The 17305-nt window shown below is 39.7% G+C and overlaps 2 protein-coding genes across 21 annotated transcripts in view; both read right to left on the bottom strand.

Moving 5' to 3' along the window:
• Ndae1 (Na[+]-driven anion exchanger 1) overlaps positions 1-12509 on the bottom strand; it is a 29410-nt gene extending 16901 nt beyond the window's left edge. For 9 of the 20 annotated variants that reach the window (XM_030383287.2, XM_030383274.2, XM_089256899.1 and 6 more), the window contains exon 1: positions 5540-5992. In XM_030383287.2, coding sequence (XP_030239147.1) covers positions 5540-5673 — 134 coding nt within the window. In that variant the 5' untranslated portion in view covers positions 5674-5992. Of the gene's footprint in view, positions 1-5539; positions 5994-11728 lie in introns of those variants that run through there. The other 11 variants (XM_030383282.2, XM_030383280.2, XM_030383281.2 and 8 more) reach the window with 3 other exon arrangements.
• Positions 12510-14301: 1792 nt separating this feature from the next.
• Positions 14302-17007, bottom strand: LOC108649438 (uncharacterized). Its single transcript, XM_030383237.2, has 4 exons — positions 16347-17007; positions 15280-16277; positions 15129-15203; positions 14302-15063 (listed from the first exon to the last, which is right to left on the bottom strand). Exons 1-4 carry the CDS (start codon positions 16433-16435, stop codon positions 14390-14392), a joined length of 1836 nt encoding a protein of 611 aa, XP_030239097.1. The 5' UTR covers positions 16436-17007; the 3' UTR covers positions 14302-14389.
• Between the last annotated feature and the right edge of the window lie 298 nt (positions 17008-17305).

The following is a 17305-nucleotide window of genomic DNA, read 5'->3' as shown; positions in this document are numbered from 1 at the left end:
TTAGTTGACATTTTAGAGGCCCAATTCTATATAATACTGAATTAAATTGCAGAGTGTTAAATCTTTGATTGCATGCAAATTTTTATAAACAATTTATATATCTATATTGACACATATGTAGGTATTGCATATGGTCGAGATCCATAGCACATTGTACTCTGCGGTTTCTCGTGTGTCCCTCCCTTCGTCTCGACGCTATACTTTCCGCTTAGGCTTAATATCAGTCACTAGCTTAATGGCCCCGCGTCGTCCCGCAGCTATAGCTCATATGCATATGTATGTATATTTATACGAATGAGTATTACTGCTTCGAATTGGAAAACAGCTGTTCGTCGCGGCTAAATTAAAGGAAAACTGAACATGAATGCTGAAAGCTGCTAGGAGAAGCAAATATGTGCCGCGAGCTGAGTGTTGACATTAAAACGCCTGGCTATATTTGTATTTATATATTTAAATTTCATTTGCAACGAAGCCAGCCGAGAATGGCTAACAGAGGCGCGTCGCTACGTAGACGTTGACAGCAATTGACCGGCTTAAACTGGAAATAGGCAACTACGTCGAGTTTAGCCACCTTCCACACAGACTCGAAACTGACTGATAGTCAATCGCTGAGACAGACAGAAGTCATTATAATAAATTTTAATATATTTTCGTTATTTTTTTTAAATTTCATCTCAAGTGCGGGGAACTTAGTAATTCCCAAACGAACATTTTAAGCCGAAATTTTTGATTGTTTTATTTGTTTGTTTGATTAGAACAAATCGTTGATTTCCGCTGAACGCCAGATTTGTCATTGATCAGGTGTATCAGGTCATAAGCAAAATATACTTTTTATTGTTTTATAAATTCAGTTTCTTGGCTTAGTTAATTATCGCCAATTAACACTTGACAGCTTTCGTATAAATTTATTGATATTTATTTGCCGAGTCAATATTCAACAAGTGCTATGAAACCTCTATCTGTCTGCATCTTGGCCAAAAGTCTTAGAGATACGTATCATGTCATGTAATGAATCAACGTCTATATTTTTGATTACCGGTTATTAGTATCATTGTTAGCGTTATTATTATTTGTAGGTTAAGCCGCATTGACGTCAGAAATGTTTCTCTTATCACTAAATACTAGAATATATCTTTGGGCTACAACTGCGTCACATGCAAGACACATTTCAGCTTGTCAGCCGTGGCGAGTATTGTTATAATATGATCTAATAGGTTGCCGTTATTAACTCAATTTATTAAAGATTTTTGTCAATATCAATATATATTGATTTCTTTAATGAACTGTTCCGTTAAGCTTTATATGATTAAAAATATAAATAAATAAATCAAATAAATGTTCCTTGGAAAATTTGTTGCTCTTCATAATCTCATGATAAGTCCCCGAGTCTACAAGGGTATATTTTATTCGGGCTGTCGATAAAAGCCACTTGTCCCTTCTTTAATTTTCAATTAGTTTGTTCGCGACTTATCGACACGGCTCTTCAGATCGCCTAGTTGCCAGCGAAATTGTTTAATAAACGTGACAAACTTCAACTGCAGATGCTTATCGCAGCTGACGAGCGCGTCATTGGTCTTAGCACTTGAAACGTGTATCGATAACGCTGCCGTTACTCCGTCAATTGGCACGCTTATCTGGCATCTCGAGTACATATATTTTTAAACTCATATAGTGTATGGCATATTGCCTTGATCGATTTATGATTTTGTCGAATTTCACAAATTCGGAAACAAACATTCTCAAGAGTTATTAATCGGTTTTTAACCGTTTCTAATGAAGATTGCGAATCACCATCTAAAAGTCAGCTGAAACGGGTAAAATTGTTTTAATTATGCTCTAATTTGGTTTATGGCCCTTGCTTGTGGCAAATCTGTTTGCTTTAATGTGTCGGCACCTCTTAAGATAGCTTAACAGTATCTAGTGCAAATTTTATTGTTCAATCAATGGTAAAAATAGACACAAAGCAAAAGCAAGTGTGATGTATTATAGTTCGAAAGCGAAAATTAGTAAATCATATAACAGCGCAAAGGTAATAAAAACTGCAAATATTTTTTTATTATATATACATATTTTTCAGCTGAAAAACGTTGACACAAATATGTCTAGAGTTCTGGGAACAGCTGATAAATATTTCAATTAAGAATAACTTAAGGTAGAAAATTGTTATATATACATATGCATATTTATATTATATGGCTGCTAAAATATTCTTGAATTTATATTATATTAGCAATACATCTTTTCAAATCCTTATAATTTATACATCATCTAACTATTGATTAGGTTGTAAATTATCAAAACTTGTCTATGCCTTGGTTTAAAGTTTAATTGGCCTAATTATGCAATTAATATAATTATAGTTTATAATTGATTTTGACTACTGATTTTGTCTACTGCTATTTATATCTCTATTCAAGTCTAAGGTCTAATTCACTTAGCCAGCTAATTCTAAATGACCCGCTAAAAACTTTCCTTTAATTTTCTGACAACAACAAACTTTGCACATTTCACAATCCAAGCGAATTCATCAACCCAAGCCCTGATATTAACGCGTTAATTGGGTTGCGACCCTTTGTCAAGTATATGTACACACAATGTGCGCATCTGCATTACACTCGACTTGGATTAATTTGCAATTAAAATGTTTTTCTTTTAATTAATTATAAGTTGTTGATGCAGCAAGCAGCAAACAAAGCGTGGCAGAAAGACAGACAAGGCATTATAATTAGATTAACAGAACAATCTTAAGCTGAAGGCTTAATGTATGCAGAGCTGATAATCCACTTGTCATAAAGTTTGTATAATTAAATTAATAATATAATTTAATAGGACATTATATTTGAAAACAGTTGAATGAGCACAAAATTCATTAAGATATTTAGTTTTTATGGAAGAGGACTTTATTATATATTTAATATGAAGGTTTTTGCCCATTCAAGAATAAGAAATAATTTGAAAAAAAAAAGAGAAAAAAAATATATGAATAATATTTAAAAATATATAATTTTCTAAATTTAATAAATAATAATAATAATGAAATAATAATAATAATTATTTAAATAAAATATTTATTATAATAATAAAAATTTAATATTAAAAACAAATTATTATAAGCGCCTACTAATATATATATTTAAATAATTTAAAGAAATAAATATTTTTTACGTATATAAAATCTTAAATATTAAGTTTGCGAACAGCGAATGAAAAAGAGCCAAAAATAATTTCTTTTATTGTTGATAAGAAAAACTAAATTCGGGCGTAATCTTTAATGCCAACTGATAACGTGAAATTCAATTGTAAAATTAAATGTATTAAAGTTTTTAATTTCTAATCAAAGTCTTTACTTTACAATTTGATACAAACTTTGGTTAGAATGAAAATCTGCCAGTTGAATTCATATTTAGGTTAGGGCTGTAATTTAGCTTTCTTATGGCTGATGTGGCCCTACCCTTGAAAGCATTCCCGACAACCACATAAAATCGTGCTAAAATGTTGTGTATGTATATACATATATCTTTATTCTCTGGCTGATGTCATTGTGACGTCTGCTGGCCTTTTCGGGACGTTGAATATGAAATGTCAGCTGCAAGGACAACCAAAGTCTTGCACATGACAAGGACGAGCCGGAAATATAAAAATGAGTCGATATTGCTATTAACTCGCTCACGATATGAAATAACGAAGAAGAGTTAATCTGCTCATGGTTAAATTTCTCATGCTTCTCGCGGGCAAACAACAAATTTCGCAGCTAAGCCGATAAATCGATTTGCACTTTAACGAGTTGATTCACTTTTTTTTATGGAAACTTACAATTATCGAGGCGACAATTAAGATGTGAAAATTGAAAAGAGGAAAAATATTGATATTTAATAAATATTTTACACTTTCGTTCAAGTGGCGCGGCAGGTGGCAAAGGGTAAAGGGGGGGCCAGAAGTGTGCCGCTTGGGGCAAGCGCACAATTTATGTGGCTTGGCGGAAATGACATACATAAGATGGGGCGGCCGACATAGGTGGGCGTGGCAAATGGGATCAATGTCCCCGGCGATGAGAACAAGGCAAGCAAAACAGAAACGACAACTAACGGTATTCGATGGAGCGGCTGGCTGGAGCTGCAGCCGAGTGCAGAGAGAGAGAGAAAGAGTGTGTGAGAGCGAGAGACTGGGTGAGAGCATGTGTGGTCGCTGAGAGAGAGAGAGAGAGAGAGAAGAGCTTGGCGGCCGACCGAGCCAGCAGCCTCACTGTTTGCTTATCGAATGCTTCCTGCCACTAACCCCAGAGCGCTGTCTGTCTGTCTGACTGTCTGACTGTCTGTCTGTCTGTGTGTCTGTCTGTGCACCTTATCATAAGAACAACAATGGCACCAGACAATAAACCATCTGCACTTGCCATGTTATTGACCCAGTGCAGCCGGGACACACACACACACACACACACACACGCGCTTACACACATCTAGACACCTAGAAGTATCCCAAACAAAACAGAAAGTAAGCTAAAGTTCTTTAGAAATGCGACAGTTAGTCTATTGTTTGCGCACTTTTCCAACATTTTCCTCGTCTCTTTCCCGGCAGTTTGATAAGCTTTAAGCCTTTTGGGCCAGTCAATTTAGCTATTTGCGATTTCAATTAGACGCTATCAACTTTAATTTATGGCCTAATCGCATTTTAATGATGACAAGCATAGGCCAAAGCGCTTCTCGTGCCGCTTCATAAATTGTCGACTCCATTTGAGCTATACGTACTTATTATCTATCTATTTTAGCTCTGTGCGTGTCGCGGAAGCTTCCATTGTGACCTAATTGGGGGCACACCATCTGTAGGCGATGCCCCCACAATTTGCGTATAATGGAAAAGTTATTGTGTTCAGATTTCTTGGATATGCCCTATACAAGTGTGTGTTGTTGTCATTTCAAATATGTAAATAAATACAAACATACATGTGTATGTATATAGATTTTTATGCGTCACTTTGTTTATTACGTTCGTCTGGGCTGCACAGCCTTTGAGGAACACACACACACGCACACACACACCTATTGTTAGTCAGAATATATGAGAACTACGAAATTAAACTCGAATGATTTCCCATTTTCAATGGGTTCAGGGTATAAAAAGATAAGCTAGGCAGAACAGCTTAGCCATAAAAAGAAATTGCAATTTACTGCAGCTGCTTTTCAAATGACTTTCGATTAATTGACTTTTATTTGGAATTAGATTCTAAGTATACTTAGTGTATAATGGGTGTTTAGTTTTCTATTTGCTATAGGAAAGGCTTTTTCTATTGCCTTTTCGATTTCCTTGTAAACTCCATATATTGTATAGGCTGAAGTTGGTGAGGTACCAATACCTATAAGAGCTCAGCATTAGGTGTGATCCTTCAATATAGCTGCATTTGAGAAAGCAGAAACTAACATTGATTACACTCTGTATAGAACTCCAAGCATATAAAAGACGAAAGAGATCTCTTCTCCTGACCCGACCTTAATCCTAATCCACTCTCTAAACACATTCCTAGCTCCCATCTAGATTCGATTACCTGCTGCTGTCCATTGTCGTTATCACTTTTGGCAACTGCCCATTCCCATGGATATGTCTGAGCTGGGCTTGTTGCGGCATATTGGTATCCCGTTGGTCGTTGGCCACAATTGCTGTTGTGTGCTTTGAGGCCATCGACAAAGAGACAAAGACTCGACGGGTTATTGACTCTGCAGCAGTAGCAGCGGCAGAGGCAGCGGCTGCACCGCTGCAGACACAAAGGACGCACAGCAACAAGGAGTTGACCGATTCCGCAATGCTTCGGCTACGTTTCCTGAATTTGGCTCTAATCACAAATCAATTAGAAGCTTTTCAGCACTTGCACTTATTGGTAAATTGGTGAATTCTTTTGGCCGGACTTTACTTTGTGCACTAGCTAACTAACGTTATAACGGTCTAACGGTCGCTGCAGCCGTATCCGCATCGCAGTGAGTCGCGCGCCAGACTAATCCGGCCGGGTTAGCAGCTTCGAACGAAGTTTCCCTCTCGTCACAGTGCGCTCAGCTGTTTCTTGTGCAGTCAACGCTCGTTCGCTCTCTCTCTCTCTCTCTTTCTTTCCCTTACTCTCGCTCCTCTCTCAAGCTCTCACGCGCTCTGCAGCTGCAACTGTTGCATAGAGCGCAGTTGCATTCGGTGCACTCTCTTCGGCTTTTCTCTTTCGTCTGTTGCATTAACGTGTTTTCGTTTTAGCGGCTTCGCACATAATTATTTCGTTACAAACACGTTGCAAATTTTCCCGAGTGAAAGCGGATGGCTGGTGTGGGTGTTGCTGCTAACGGAAACCGGCCAAAGGATGCCAATGCGGTTATGAGTTTTGCGTGTCTGTGTGTGTGTGTGAGTGTGTGTTTGTTCTTAGAGGTTTCGTGTTGATTTTGCTGTTATGGCATTGCAATTTAATTAAATAGAACTTGTTCAGTAAAGAGCAAACAGCTTTTTTTTTTCTTGCTGGGCAATAAAATTGCATTTAATGCAAGTGCAGGAAATAAAATAATTACAAGCCTAATTGAATGATTGATTTATTGATGATGAATGCAAGCTAGCATGTAGAACATATTGCTGTAAAAGTATTCTTTTTTGGACACAGTTTTATTTCAACAGTTTCAGTTTATGACAATAGTTAACGTGTTGAATAATGGATACTAAATGAAGAAACAATTTAAATTGTAAGCTGCTTTTGTATACTTGCGAAATAAAACAGTTGATATACATGAATGGATATAATAATAAAACATATATCTTTTCATGATGTATTCAAGGCAACTATAGCTTCAAAATAAAGCTAGAAAGATCCAAGAACTAGTCGGCTTTGTCCACTTTATAATTTTTTTCCCACTGCTCTTATTTGCTCACTCATATATATTTGTCTATCTAAAATCATAAATATTATTGTTTAATAATATAAATATTGCTTCAAAAGAAAAAAGAGCTATACAAATTACGATCTACAATTTTCGGTATATTATTGCCTTGTCTTTGGCTAACGCCAAAAATATTTGAAGAACACTTGACGTAAATATTATTTAATATTACAATTTACTATTCCATCCGTTACATATTTGTAACTCGATTTTGTATGATTTACAGCTAAGACCCAGCTCATTTTCACAGCTCATTCAAAAAAGAGCATTTTAACAAATTTGAAGGTCAGCCCAGCTTTGGTAAATAGGCGGAAAGCGTGATTCCCACGTTTTATGTTTCCGTCGAATAGCTTCAAATTAACATAAATAGATACATGTTAAAAATAAGTTCAAATATGGGTATCAAGGTTGTGGCTTTAAAAATTTTACAAGTCAAAAGCAGAAAACTAGAGCAAGCTTTAGGTAAAAAAGAAATAAATAAATATAAATGCCAATAGAATCGATCTATATTTTTTTTTATGATTATTGAATCAGTGAACCATAAAAGCTGCTTTTACAATTTCCAAATTGAATTTATGTAGGTTCGAGTGAGTTGAAGTGCATTTCATCAGACCATCATCATGGGGAATCGTCGTCCTTTTTGCGAGTGGCGAATGCTCTGTCGCATTGCATATATTATGCTTTTAACAGATTTTGTTCTTGGTGTTTTATTTCTAACCCGCCCAGTTCCAGCGCCGGCCCCTTTCCCTCTCCCTCTCCCTCTCCCATTGCATTCAATTTAGTTATTTCATTTGACGTTCGCTTCGCTTCACTTTCCCTCTGGCCCGACACATGGCGGATATGAGAATTGTAGGCGAGCGTTTTGTAACCAACCATGTGCTAAAAGTGGGCCCATAGAACGTGCGAATGCCAAAGCGATTGAGCGGAAGAAGGTGCAGATGGCTGGCAGGGCCCTGTGGTTAGCTCTCAGCGTGTGGCCGTGTTGGCTCGTGGTTCGTGCTGTGCCACCTCAGCGCCGAATGTGGGCTGGCTCTTTCCAGTGTCAAGTGTAAATGCAATTTTCAAATACGCAGAGTGTGCAGAAATCAGCGAATGAAAGCAAAAAGCGTTGTTTGTTTCTATTGATTTTTCCATTTCCCCTCCCTATTCCGCCTCTAACCAGCTATCGTTAAACAAAGCCGAAGGCCGCTGGCGGGTCGCCGTACATAAGATGTCAACAAAAGCGATATCACAAAATCATTTCGAGCGGCTGAAGCTAACCCACAAAACGCGTGTTGTGTCTAAATTTAAATATTTATTTATGCTGCCAGCCAAAGGACAAAAATATACAAAAATAAACAAGAATTTTTATGGCGCTCGTCTGTCTCCTAGGTCCGCTTAAAAAAAAGGTGTGTCACATTTAATGAATTTAAGCATATATTTTATTTCATACAAGGCTTGTCAAAAATTAAATTTAAATTGCTAAAAAGCTTAAAGCTGAAGTTGTTGTAAATAATAATAATTTGTATTTATTTATTAGACAATAAATAAAAAATTTGCTATAAGTCATAGGGCTAAAACTATTTCTAGCTGTATTCATTTCGTGTATATAATATATAATTATTATATAAGTTTTGATTACTTTTACTTTTTATGTACAAACATATAATGTTGTTATGTCTATGTGCGTGCGTGTTAGTGTACATGCAAGTCGCATAGTTAATGGATCGAAACTGAGGCGCTGAGGTGAGAGCAGGCTGGCCTGGAATAAGTAGCTCTGCTCATGCATACGCTGTCACTTGACATGCCTGGGTAATTACATACATACACGACTACACACACACACACATAACACTACACACCTACACACACACACACATGCACGCACATAGGTGTCCTCATGCACACCCTCGCTCTAATTATAGCGAAACTTTTCTAGACTTGACTGGCATATATTTTGCAGTTCCAGGTATCGAAATTCTTGGCTAAAGTAACGGCTCATACCAAATTTGGCCGTGAATAGGTAAAACGTAGACACAGCCGGCTTGAGGGGCAAGTGAGGAGTGGGTGGCACAGCTGTGAGTGAGCATAAAAATACGCATTGATTGGAGTCAACGTTTGGCGTTGATGGCTCATGGCCTTGTCCCCAAGGCTTTGCCATGCGACACATGTGACAAATTTGTGGCTCTGTGCATGGCCAAGTGTCATATGAATCGTGGCACACGCATGGCCACTTATGCCCTGCCATGCCCATCTACCCACTCTGCGTAACCCAAAAAGTTCTATTTGCCTCGACTTGTTTGAGCTGCCCTGCGTGGAGGGAATCCTATTAGCTTACTGTGTTTCTTCCGTTCGATGGCGAAGTGAAACAATTGCGTAATATGATTTTTGGTAACTGAATAAACAGCAATCGATTTGCTTTTTCTGATGCTCTCGTTCGAGGAACTCTGCTTGAGGATTATGCTAATTGAAGAATAATTAAGCTGAATAAGCAATCAGAACAGTTTGCTGGCCATTTAGTATTTACATCTATGTGGTTCGAGGAAAATGGAAGTAAATTATATATAAATGCGTAATTTCAGACATGAACAAGGCATCTCATGACAAAGATCATTAACTGGTATATGGTTTGGTTGTCTATGAATAAGTTCAACTGATGATGTATAATTATTAGCAGTGTGCATTGCTTTACTTAATTATCCTTCTCTAAATGAAGTCAAAGTTCTAAAGCTTACAATAATTTAGTAAAAATCAAAGTCTTGTCTTTGATTAAATTTTTTTGAGCTAAGTTTTAAATTTATATTAAAAATATTTTATATATAAATTAAAAATATTTTCAATATTTCACATTTAACATTTTATTCTTCAATCATTATTAGTTAATTTAATGAAAGCCCTTATCAAGCGCTTTTCTCTAATTAAATTTTCATTTAACAGCTTTAGCGAAACATCAAACTTTTTCTATTGAAAATTCAATTTCAATTTTATCATAATTTCTCAAGCGACCTTAGATTGCTTGCCAAGTGTTTTGCATGTTGCCTGGCTCTGAATTTTTCTCGCATATAATTTATTGATTCGTTATATAATTCGATTGGAAACTCGTTTACGTACTCTGCCGCAACCTAATCAGGGCTGGCACATTATCAAAAAGGTTTGAGGCAGGCTTGGCACTGACATGGCTTTGCTTAGCTGAAAATTAGAATCCAGCATCTGCAATTGGCAATGTCGCCTAGAAAGGCAGCACTTGAGTGACCTCCTGACCCGCTTTACAAGGCGACATGCTGAGTGGAAGACCCTTATATGAACTCGTTACAAGAGAGTAAAAGGCTAAGATACTCTGTAGGGAATTTAAGTCAGAGTTGATTGGTTCAATGCACCAATGCTGATATTGATGAACCATACAAGTTGTTTAGTAATATATTATTGAATTATTATTTCGCCCCTTCAAGCATATATAATCTGAGACACAGCTATAAATCGATATCTCTGGCAGCAGTAAATGCAAGTGGCTCCGATTCAACGTAATTTCACGCTTGATATACCCATTGTACCGCCTCCGTTCGCATATCGCTTGCAAGCACGTTCTTATCAACAAAGCGCATTCAGACTCTGAGGCAGCAGCAGATTTCCCAAACGCTTTCACTCTCAATGTCAAAAGCGTTTGTCACTTCCCTGACCGTTTCGTTTTACAAAAGGTGCACAAGCAACAAAATATGATTTATTTGTTTTGATTTCTCGTGTTTTTGTTATTATTATTATAGCGTTCGAGGAAAACAATTACATATTAATCAAAATGCGAAAGGCGTCTGCTCTGCTTGACACCACCAATAACCGAGTAGGCAATGTGAAATATATGAGAGGCCGGATAGACTTGAAGCTATCCTACAAAAACTGCGAGATAATGGAGAATAGTTTACCTAAGCATTCATTTAATCTTTAGTATGAGCTTAGACTTAAAGTTGAGTTTAGTTTGTTGTCGATCAATCAGTGAATCAGTCAATCAATCAATCACTCGATTGATTAATCAATAATTCAATTAATTGATCAATCAATTGATTCTCAGTGACTGAATATGGATTAAAACGTTGTTAAAGATTTTTACTGCATTAACTGTCTAACATACATATATTAAGGTAGACTTTCTTTTATTTTCTTCATAATATTACATTCGAATTGCTACCTTTTACCTCGAAAATCTTAATAAATTGTTAAACAACCTTGAGAAATATTCTATAAATTTTAATCGCTAACTTGATTCCTAATATTTTTTTCTATTCGGCCTCAACTGTATTATTATTATACCATTTAATTTAACAATAAATTGTGATTAAAGGCTTTTGTTACTAAATGTTTTATTGATTTATATTAATTATTTTTCTTGTTCGTTTCCACAATACATTATACATTTTTATACATTTTTTTTTAAATTTTTTATTTCATTTCATTTAATGGACAATTTACGATATTTTGTTCTATTTTCAGATACATAGATACACAGCTGCCTTCTACGTAGATATATCATCAAGATTAGCAAATTGTAGCATGCTATGTATAGAGTATACTCAAGCATACATACATATATTATGTTATGAGTTAAACTAACCAGTAGATAGTTCACACGCAACGATTTAGCTGTGCGAGTTTCTTAATTGCCTGAATTCAGCCAAAAACCAACACGCCCCATTTGTATGGCTTAGAATGCAAAGGGGTAAATCAAAGAGTGAAACTGTCAACCTTAACAAAAAAGTTGGCCTGTTGCCACCCGCAGTCCGCTACCCGCAATCCGCCACGCGCCAGCTGTCAACCATCCACCCGCACCCGGCCTTTTAGCAGTTGGGCTAGAAGTAACTTACCGTATTTACCAGGAAGCTCTGGTCCAGCTTTAAGGGCGAAAAAGTTGGCAACAGTAACAGTAACTGCTGCTGCTGCTGCTGCTGCGGCTGAAGCTTACTGACCCAGTTAGTTACTACGGCTGCTGCTGCTGCTGCTGCTGTTGGCTCTTTAAATGCTGCTCATTTGGTAGTATTTGTCTTTGGATTTGCAACGGTGGTTTATCTTGATTGTTGTCGAGCTGAATGCTCTGCCCGTGCGCTGGCAGTGTTTGCGTTTTCAATTAGTTGCCAAAGCTCTGCTAGCACTTACAGTTAGGTCAGGTGTGTGTGGGCTAGCCTGTGCGAGATGTTGGCATTCATTTATTTTTATAAATTATCGATTTTCGGCTTTTGTTGTTTTTGTTGCCATTCACAAGAATAAATATATTGGCATTTGGATTTGGCTACACATTAATTCGGCTAATAAACATTTACTTTGCTGAACTACGTTAACTTTAAATGCACTTTGTTAAGGGTACGGGTCAGAGGATTTGATTAACACATACACATATATATGTGTACTTATATATATATACACATCAATAGATAAAAGGTAATTAGAAATGTTATATTTGTATTTAATTGGCTTGGTTGTATTTTTGGTTTATTTTTATTTATTTGTTTATTTATTTATTTTCGATAAACTTTTTTTTTTGTTGCTGCTAAACGATTTTTCTTGCAAATTTCTTGACCAGCAGCTTTCGTGCAGGTTTCCGCCCGAGCTGAAAAAACACGTCCGCACTGTGCCACGAGCCAGGAGAACCTGAAAATCAGTACACATACTGCCCCATAGACCTAGACTCGGCTTGGCAAACGCACGCACACACACACACACGCACACACACTCTCTCTGGCGCGCCCTCTCTTTGTGTGTGCGCTCTCTCTTTCGTTTTTGGCTCTGTGTTCATACCACATGTTCTCTTGCGTCGCCGCAGCTCCCACGCGGCATCCTGTGACATTTACAATGTCACAGAGAGCCAAGCCAAGAGAGCGGGCGGCCAAGCACATAAGATTTGCCGCGAGAGCAAGTGTGTGTGCATGTGTGTGTGTGTGTGGGTGGGAAGCCTACCCCAAGGGTGGCTGGGCAACCACCTACAATTTGTTTTCATTTTGTTCTTTGCCTGGGAGCCAACTCCTGTGGGGCGTTCTGCTCTTATGATATATCAGTGATGTGCCAAGCACAAATGCTCGTCATGTGTTGCCATGAATTGCTGGGATGTGCCATAAAGTACAGGGTATGCGACACAGTCAAGGCCAATTGCTGATAAGCATTATGAGCAACAGCCCAATGATAGGGCATTCAAAATAACAAATTTTACAATGTAATTGAAGAAAATATTGAGTGAGCAAAGGAAGGAAAAAATACGATGAAAATTGTATGATTATTATAATTAATATTATTATTATTATTGTATACATGGCATACATATGATTATTTTGAGTAAGAGCAAAGCCAGGCTTCCAATTGTGGAATTTAAGAGGCTTTGAAGCTGTTCTGATGGGGCCTACAAACATGAATGTTACTTGTTATTTATTTATTTACTTTGGTTAAAATAATGTTTATATTTTGAATTGGTATTTATTATTTATTTATATAATTTTTATTTTTTTTTGCAAATAATATATAATAATACTATGTATATAAAGGATTCTTAGACTATAATGGAGTAGAGGCAGACATGTTTGTTGGTCTAGGCTAGGCATTTAAATATTGAGTTGAAAATGAAAATAAGTTATTCATTGAGTATGGTACGCGTAAGCGCTTGAGTCTATTGCTTCGCCGTCTGAGTAATGTCGGGCTGGAGCAGAGTTTTTAGTGATATGTTGTTGAAGGTTTCGTTGGTTATGACTCATTCGAGTTAAGCTCCTTTGATATATCTGAGCAAGTTGACTTCTCTCATCAGTTTACACTCACGACTGTTTAATATCCTTATGAATGCTTGAAATGATATCCAAAATTATCGTAATAATGAATCATTAATTTGCTTTCTTCTGCAGGTATCATGAACCATATTGTCGTAAATTTGAATGCCATTGCCGTAACATTAATCGCCTTGATAAATATGTATTCATATCTGCTTTGACACGCCCACCAATTCAGCCATGCGGTCATGGGACGACTGTGGAACACCCTATATACCTTTTGAGTGCTGAATGTAGTGTAAGCAAGAGAACTTTGTCCAGTTCATCCGTTCTGCGACATGTGAGCTGCGCATGTAAAGCAACATCAATCTGGACGCTTGTCGCGATAGCCCGACTTCCAGTTGGCTATCAATCAGAGACTTGTCCACGTCTTAGCGAGCAATGCGAAGCACTTTGAATATCGCTATCATCAGGTGACCGCCCATTGGGGCGCGTGTCTGCGAGTCATTGACTGGCAAAGCGTGTACTCCCGCCACCCCCAATGGGGGACTTATAAAGCAATTCAATTGGCGCTGCTGACGTAGGCAAACTGGCTAAAAGGGGTTTCTCGCCCAGCACACTCGGACACTCATCACCAATGTGAGCACTCTGTTGCTATCTGCCATGAAATAGTTTGGGGTTTGGGTTTGGGGTTTGGGGTTTGGGGTGCAATCGCTGTTTATTATCTTACTGGGTGCGGGGGCTAATGCCGGTGGGTGCTTATGCTAATTAGGTGTGGGGCTAGGTAAAGAAGTGCTGCTGGTAGTCCATGACGTGGTCGTTGTCTCTGTCCCTGTCGTGCTCCCGCTGCCTCTGTCGGCCCCTCTCCAGCTCAGCCTGGCAGGGATCGGCAGCGGCAGAGGCCGCTGATGACGAGTGCACGGGATGCTCACGTGGCCAGCCATGGTGATCGGCTGCATCGTCATCATAGTACTGATCGCTGTCGTGCCCATAGGCATCCGAATCTTCAGCAGAGCTGAGGCCATATAACGGACTACCATGTCCGCGCTGATGACTCGCGGGCGCCGAGGGCGGCGTGCCCATGCGGCCGTAATTGGGCATGGTGCGTCTACCTGGCCAATTGCGTGGCACCGGCACCGGCACCGGCACGGGCTTGCGGCCAGCGTAGTGCCTCGACGGCAGCTGATGGTCGTGCCCAGCGTGTCCAGCCTCATCGCTGCACTTGATGCCCCGCACAATGTTGTTCATGTAGATCGAGTGGGGCAGCGGCTCGCGCTGCTTCGGCCTCGGCCTGGGCATAATCTGTTTGTTGCTCACGTAGAAGTCGCGTCGGTGCGGCTGCTGCGGCAGCGTGCCAATCCGCTGCCGTGGCTTGGCAAACTGACCCTCATAGAGAATGGGCTCCACAATGTTGCCCAAGGGCTTGCGATAACGAGGTGGATGGCGCATGTTGCCTGCGAGGGATTGAAAAGGACTTTGGTTCTCTTTCTGCCAATTTCAGCTTGAGCTCTACGCTTACCCATGCCGCCGCCCGGTGAGAACTGTGGACAGAGATTCGTGTTCTGGTCCGCGTTGTCCTCGCACTCTTCGCTGGCTAATTAGAGTTAAATAAGTTAGGTAATCCCATTTCTCGATAAAGTTGACCTTGTGCTTAATGAGCTTCCACCTACCTTCAGGCTCGCAGTCTTCCGCTTCCTCATACGCCTCGCTCTCGGAGTTTCTCTCTGCCGTTTCCTCATCTTCCGAGCACTCACTGGCTGCTGCTGGAATTGCCATTGCTTCCGGCCGCAATGTGCTGGATGCTGGAATGTTCTTTACAACTACCGGAGACACGTCACTCGACTGCACGGCTCCATCGTGTTTGATCGGCGGTGCATCCGGTACGCCTGCCTTTTTCTTTGAGCTCTTCTTGCGTCGTCCTCTTTTATCGGACTTCTTTTGCACGGGACTGTTTTTGTCGTTCTTGGGCATGTCCATCATTGGGGTGGTTAGCTCAGTGGTTGTGGTGGTTTCAGTTGTGGTGTAGGTGATGTAGGTGGTGCTGCTGTACGGTGTGCTGCTCATTTCAGTGGTCTCAGTGGTTTCCACTGTTGTGTTCAGCGTTGTGGGCACCGTGGTCTCCTCAGTTGTCTCCGATTCGGTGGCATTCGCTGGCGAGCTGGTGGTGCTGTTGTTGGTGTCGGTGGTGTTCAGAGCATTAGCGGCGCTGTTCGGCAGCTGCTTTTGCTTCGGCGTTCTGCACTTCTTGTCCTTGGGCTTCTTGGCACTGGGACGGCTGGTTGTGGTCGACGTGGGCTGCTGCATGGCCAGGGTGAAGTTTGTGCAGGGATCTTGGTGCATCAGCGGCGTGCGCAGCACCACCACCCGTATGAAGCAGGGATGATCCATGGGCACCAGCGGATGTGGACAGAGCGGCGGCGTGGAGTGCGGTGCCGAGGCATCGTGGCACGCTCCCCCAAAGTCGCCGCACTCCTCACTGTCGTCGCTCTCGAAGTCCTCCTCGAACAGCTGGCTGCTGTCCATGGGCAGGCTGTCCTCGCACGGCACTGAGGAGGCATACGCTATGGGCGGCGATCGTTGATTGCGCCCACTCCCGTCGACGCTATCCATGCGCAATATGTTCTGCATCATCTCCAGCATTTGCAGTTCGCGTTTGGGCAGCGCCGAGCTAGATTTCGCGTTGCAGTTGATATTTATTTTGGATTGGAGCTTGGACATCTTTGATTTATCAACTTACCCGATGCTGGGCCCACAGAGTAGCGCCCAGAGCAGCAGCAGCAGCAGCGCCGGCATCGATATAGTTGTTGGCGTCTTGGCAGTTTCCATGGAAATGTTGCCACAGCTCGGTCAGCGTTTGGCTTTTGTTTTGTCTCACGGCGACGTTGGCGGCGTCTCAAATGATCGACGGCACACGTAGCTGGCCGATACCAAGTCTGCTGCTGGGGCCACAGCTCGAACGCTGCGCTCTCACTTTCGGGCAATTGAGATGCACTGCCCACACTGGCCCCGCCACACCACGCCCCCTTCCGCCACCCATGCCAAGCATCTCAGTTGATTCTGGGCGATTTTCGGTTGCCCAAAAATCATCAGAGCTTCTGGTCTGCTTTCTCATTAGAACGTCGCTGATCGACCATCGCCGGGCTTCGCTTTCGTTCGCTACGTGACCTCAGGGCAGAGTTTGCCAATTTTTCTTCTTCTTTTTCTCTTATTATTTTTGTTTTCTTTCAATGTTTTCATTTATTTTTTATTGTTTGTATTTTTTTCGTGTTTACTTTTCCATTCGCTTTTCGCTGTTGCTGCTCTACTCGACTTACATGTTGTTATTATTTTCATTTCTTTTGCTACACTATATATTTAGCGTATACGGCTATAATGTGGTCAAAATTATTTATTTATTTATTGTGTAAGTATTGGCATATTCTAGACTTGCGTTAGTTCAGGCAGGTCATAGGTTAATATATAGGCTTACATAGATTTTTAAGAATTTGAAGAAAGTTGCAAATGACAAAAATGTTGTCAAATTTTATTAAACTAATAGGATTTCTTTTGTAATTAAAATTAATTTTATTTTTTATTCATTTTAAAATTTTAATGTATGCGTAATTTATTTTCTAAAAATAGTTTTTTTTTTATAATTATTATTATCATTAGATTTTTATATTTATAAATATATAATCAATACATTTGTGTAATATT

The sequence above is a fragment of the Drosophila navojoa genome, chromosome 3 (assembly GCF_054131105.1).
Source record: "Drosophila navojoa isolate 15081-1374.11 chromosome 3, UAZ_NAV_1.0, whole genome shotgun sequence".
NCBI classification, from domain to species: Eukaryota; Metazoa; Arthropoda; class Insecta; order Diptera; family Drosophilidae; genus Drosophila; species Drosophila navojoa.
Note: the sequence above shows the minus strand (reverse complement) of the source record. Positions and strands in the feature narration are given on the sequence as shown.

Bases quoted from the DNA above. Each gene is read 5' to 3' on its own strand.
- LOC108649438 (XM_030383237.2), bottom strand. From the start codon at position 16,435: ATGGAAACTGCCAAGACGCCAACAACTATATCGATGCCGGCGCTGCTG. The intron at 15,204-15,279 runs GTAGGTGGAAGC...AACTCTAATTAG, and splicing joins GGAAGACTGCGAGCCTGAAG to CCAGCGAAGAGTGCGAGGAC. The intron at 15,064-15,128 runs GTAAGCGTAGAG...AATCCCTCGCAG, and splicing joins CTCACCGGGCGGCGGCATGG to GCAACATGCGCCATCCACCT.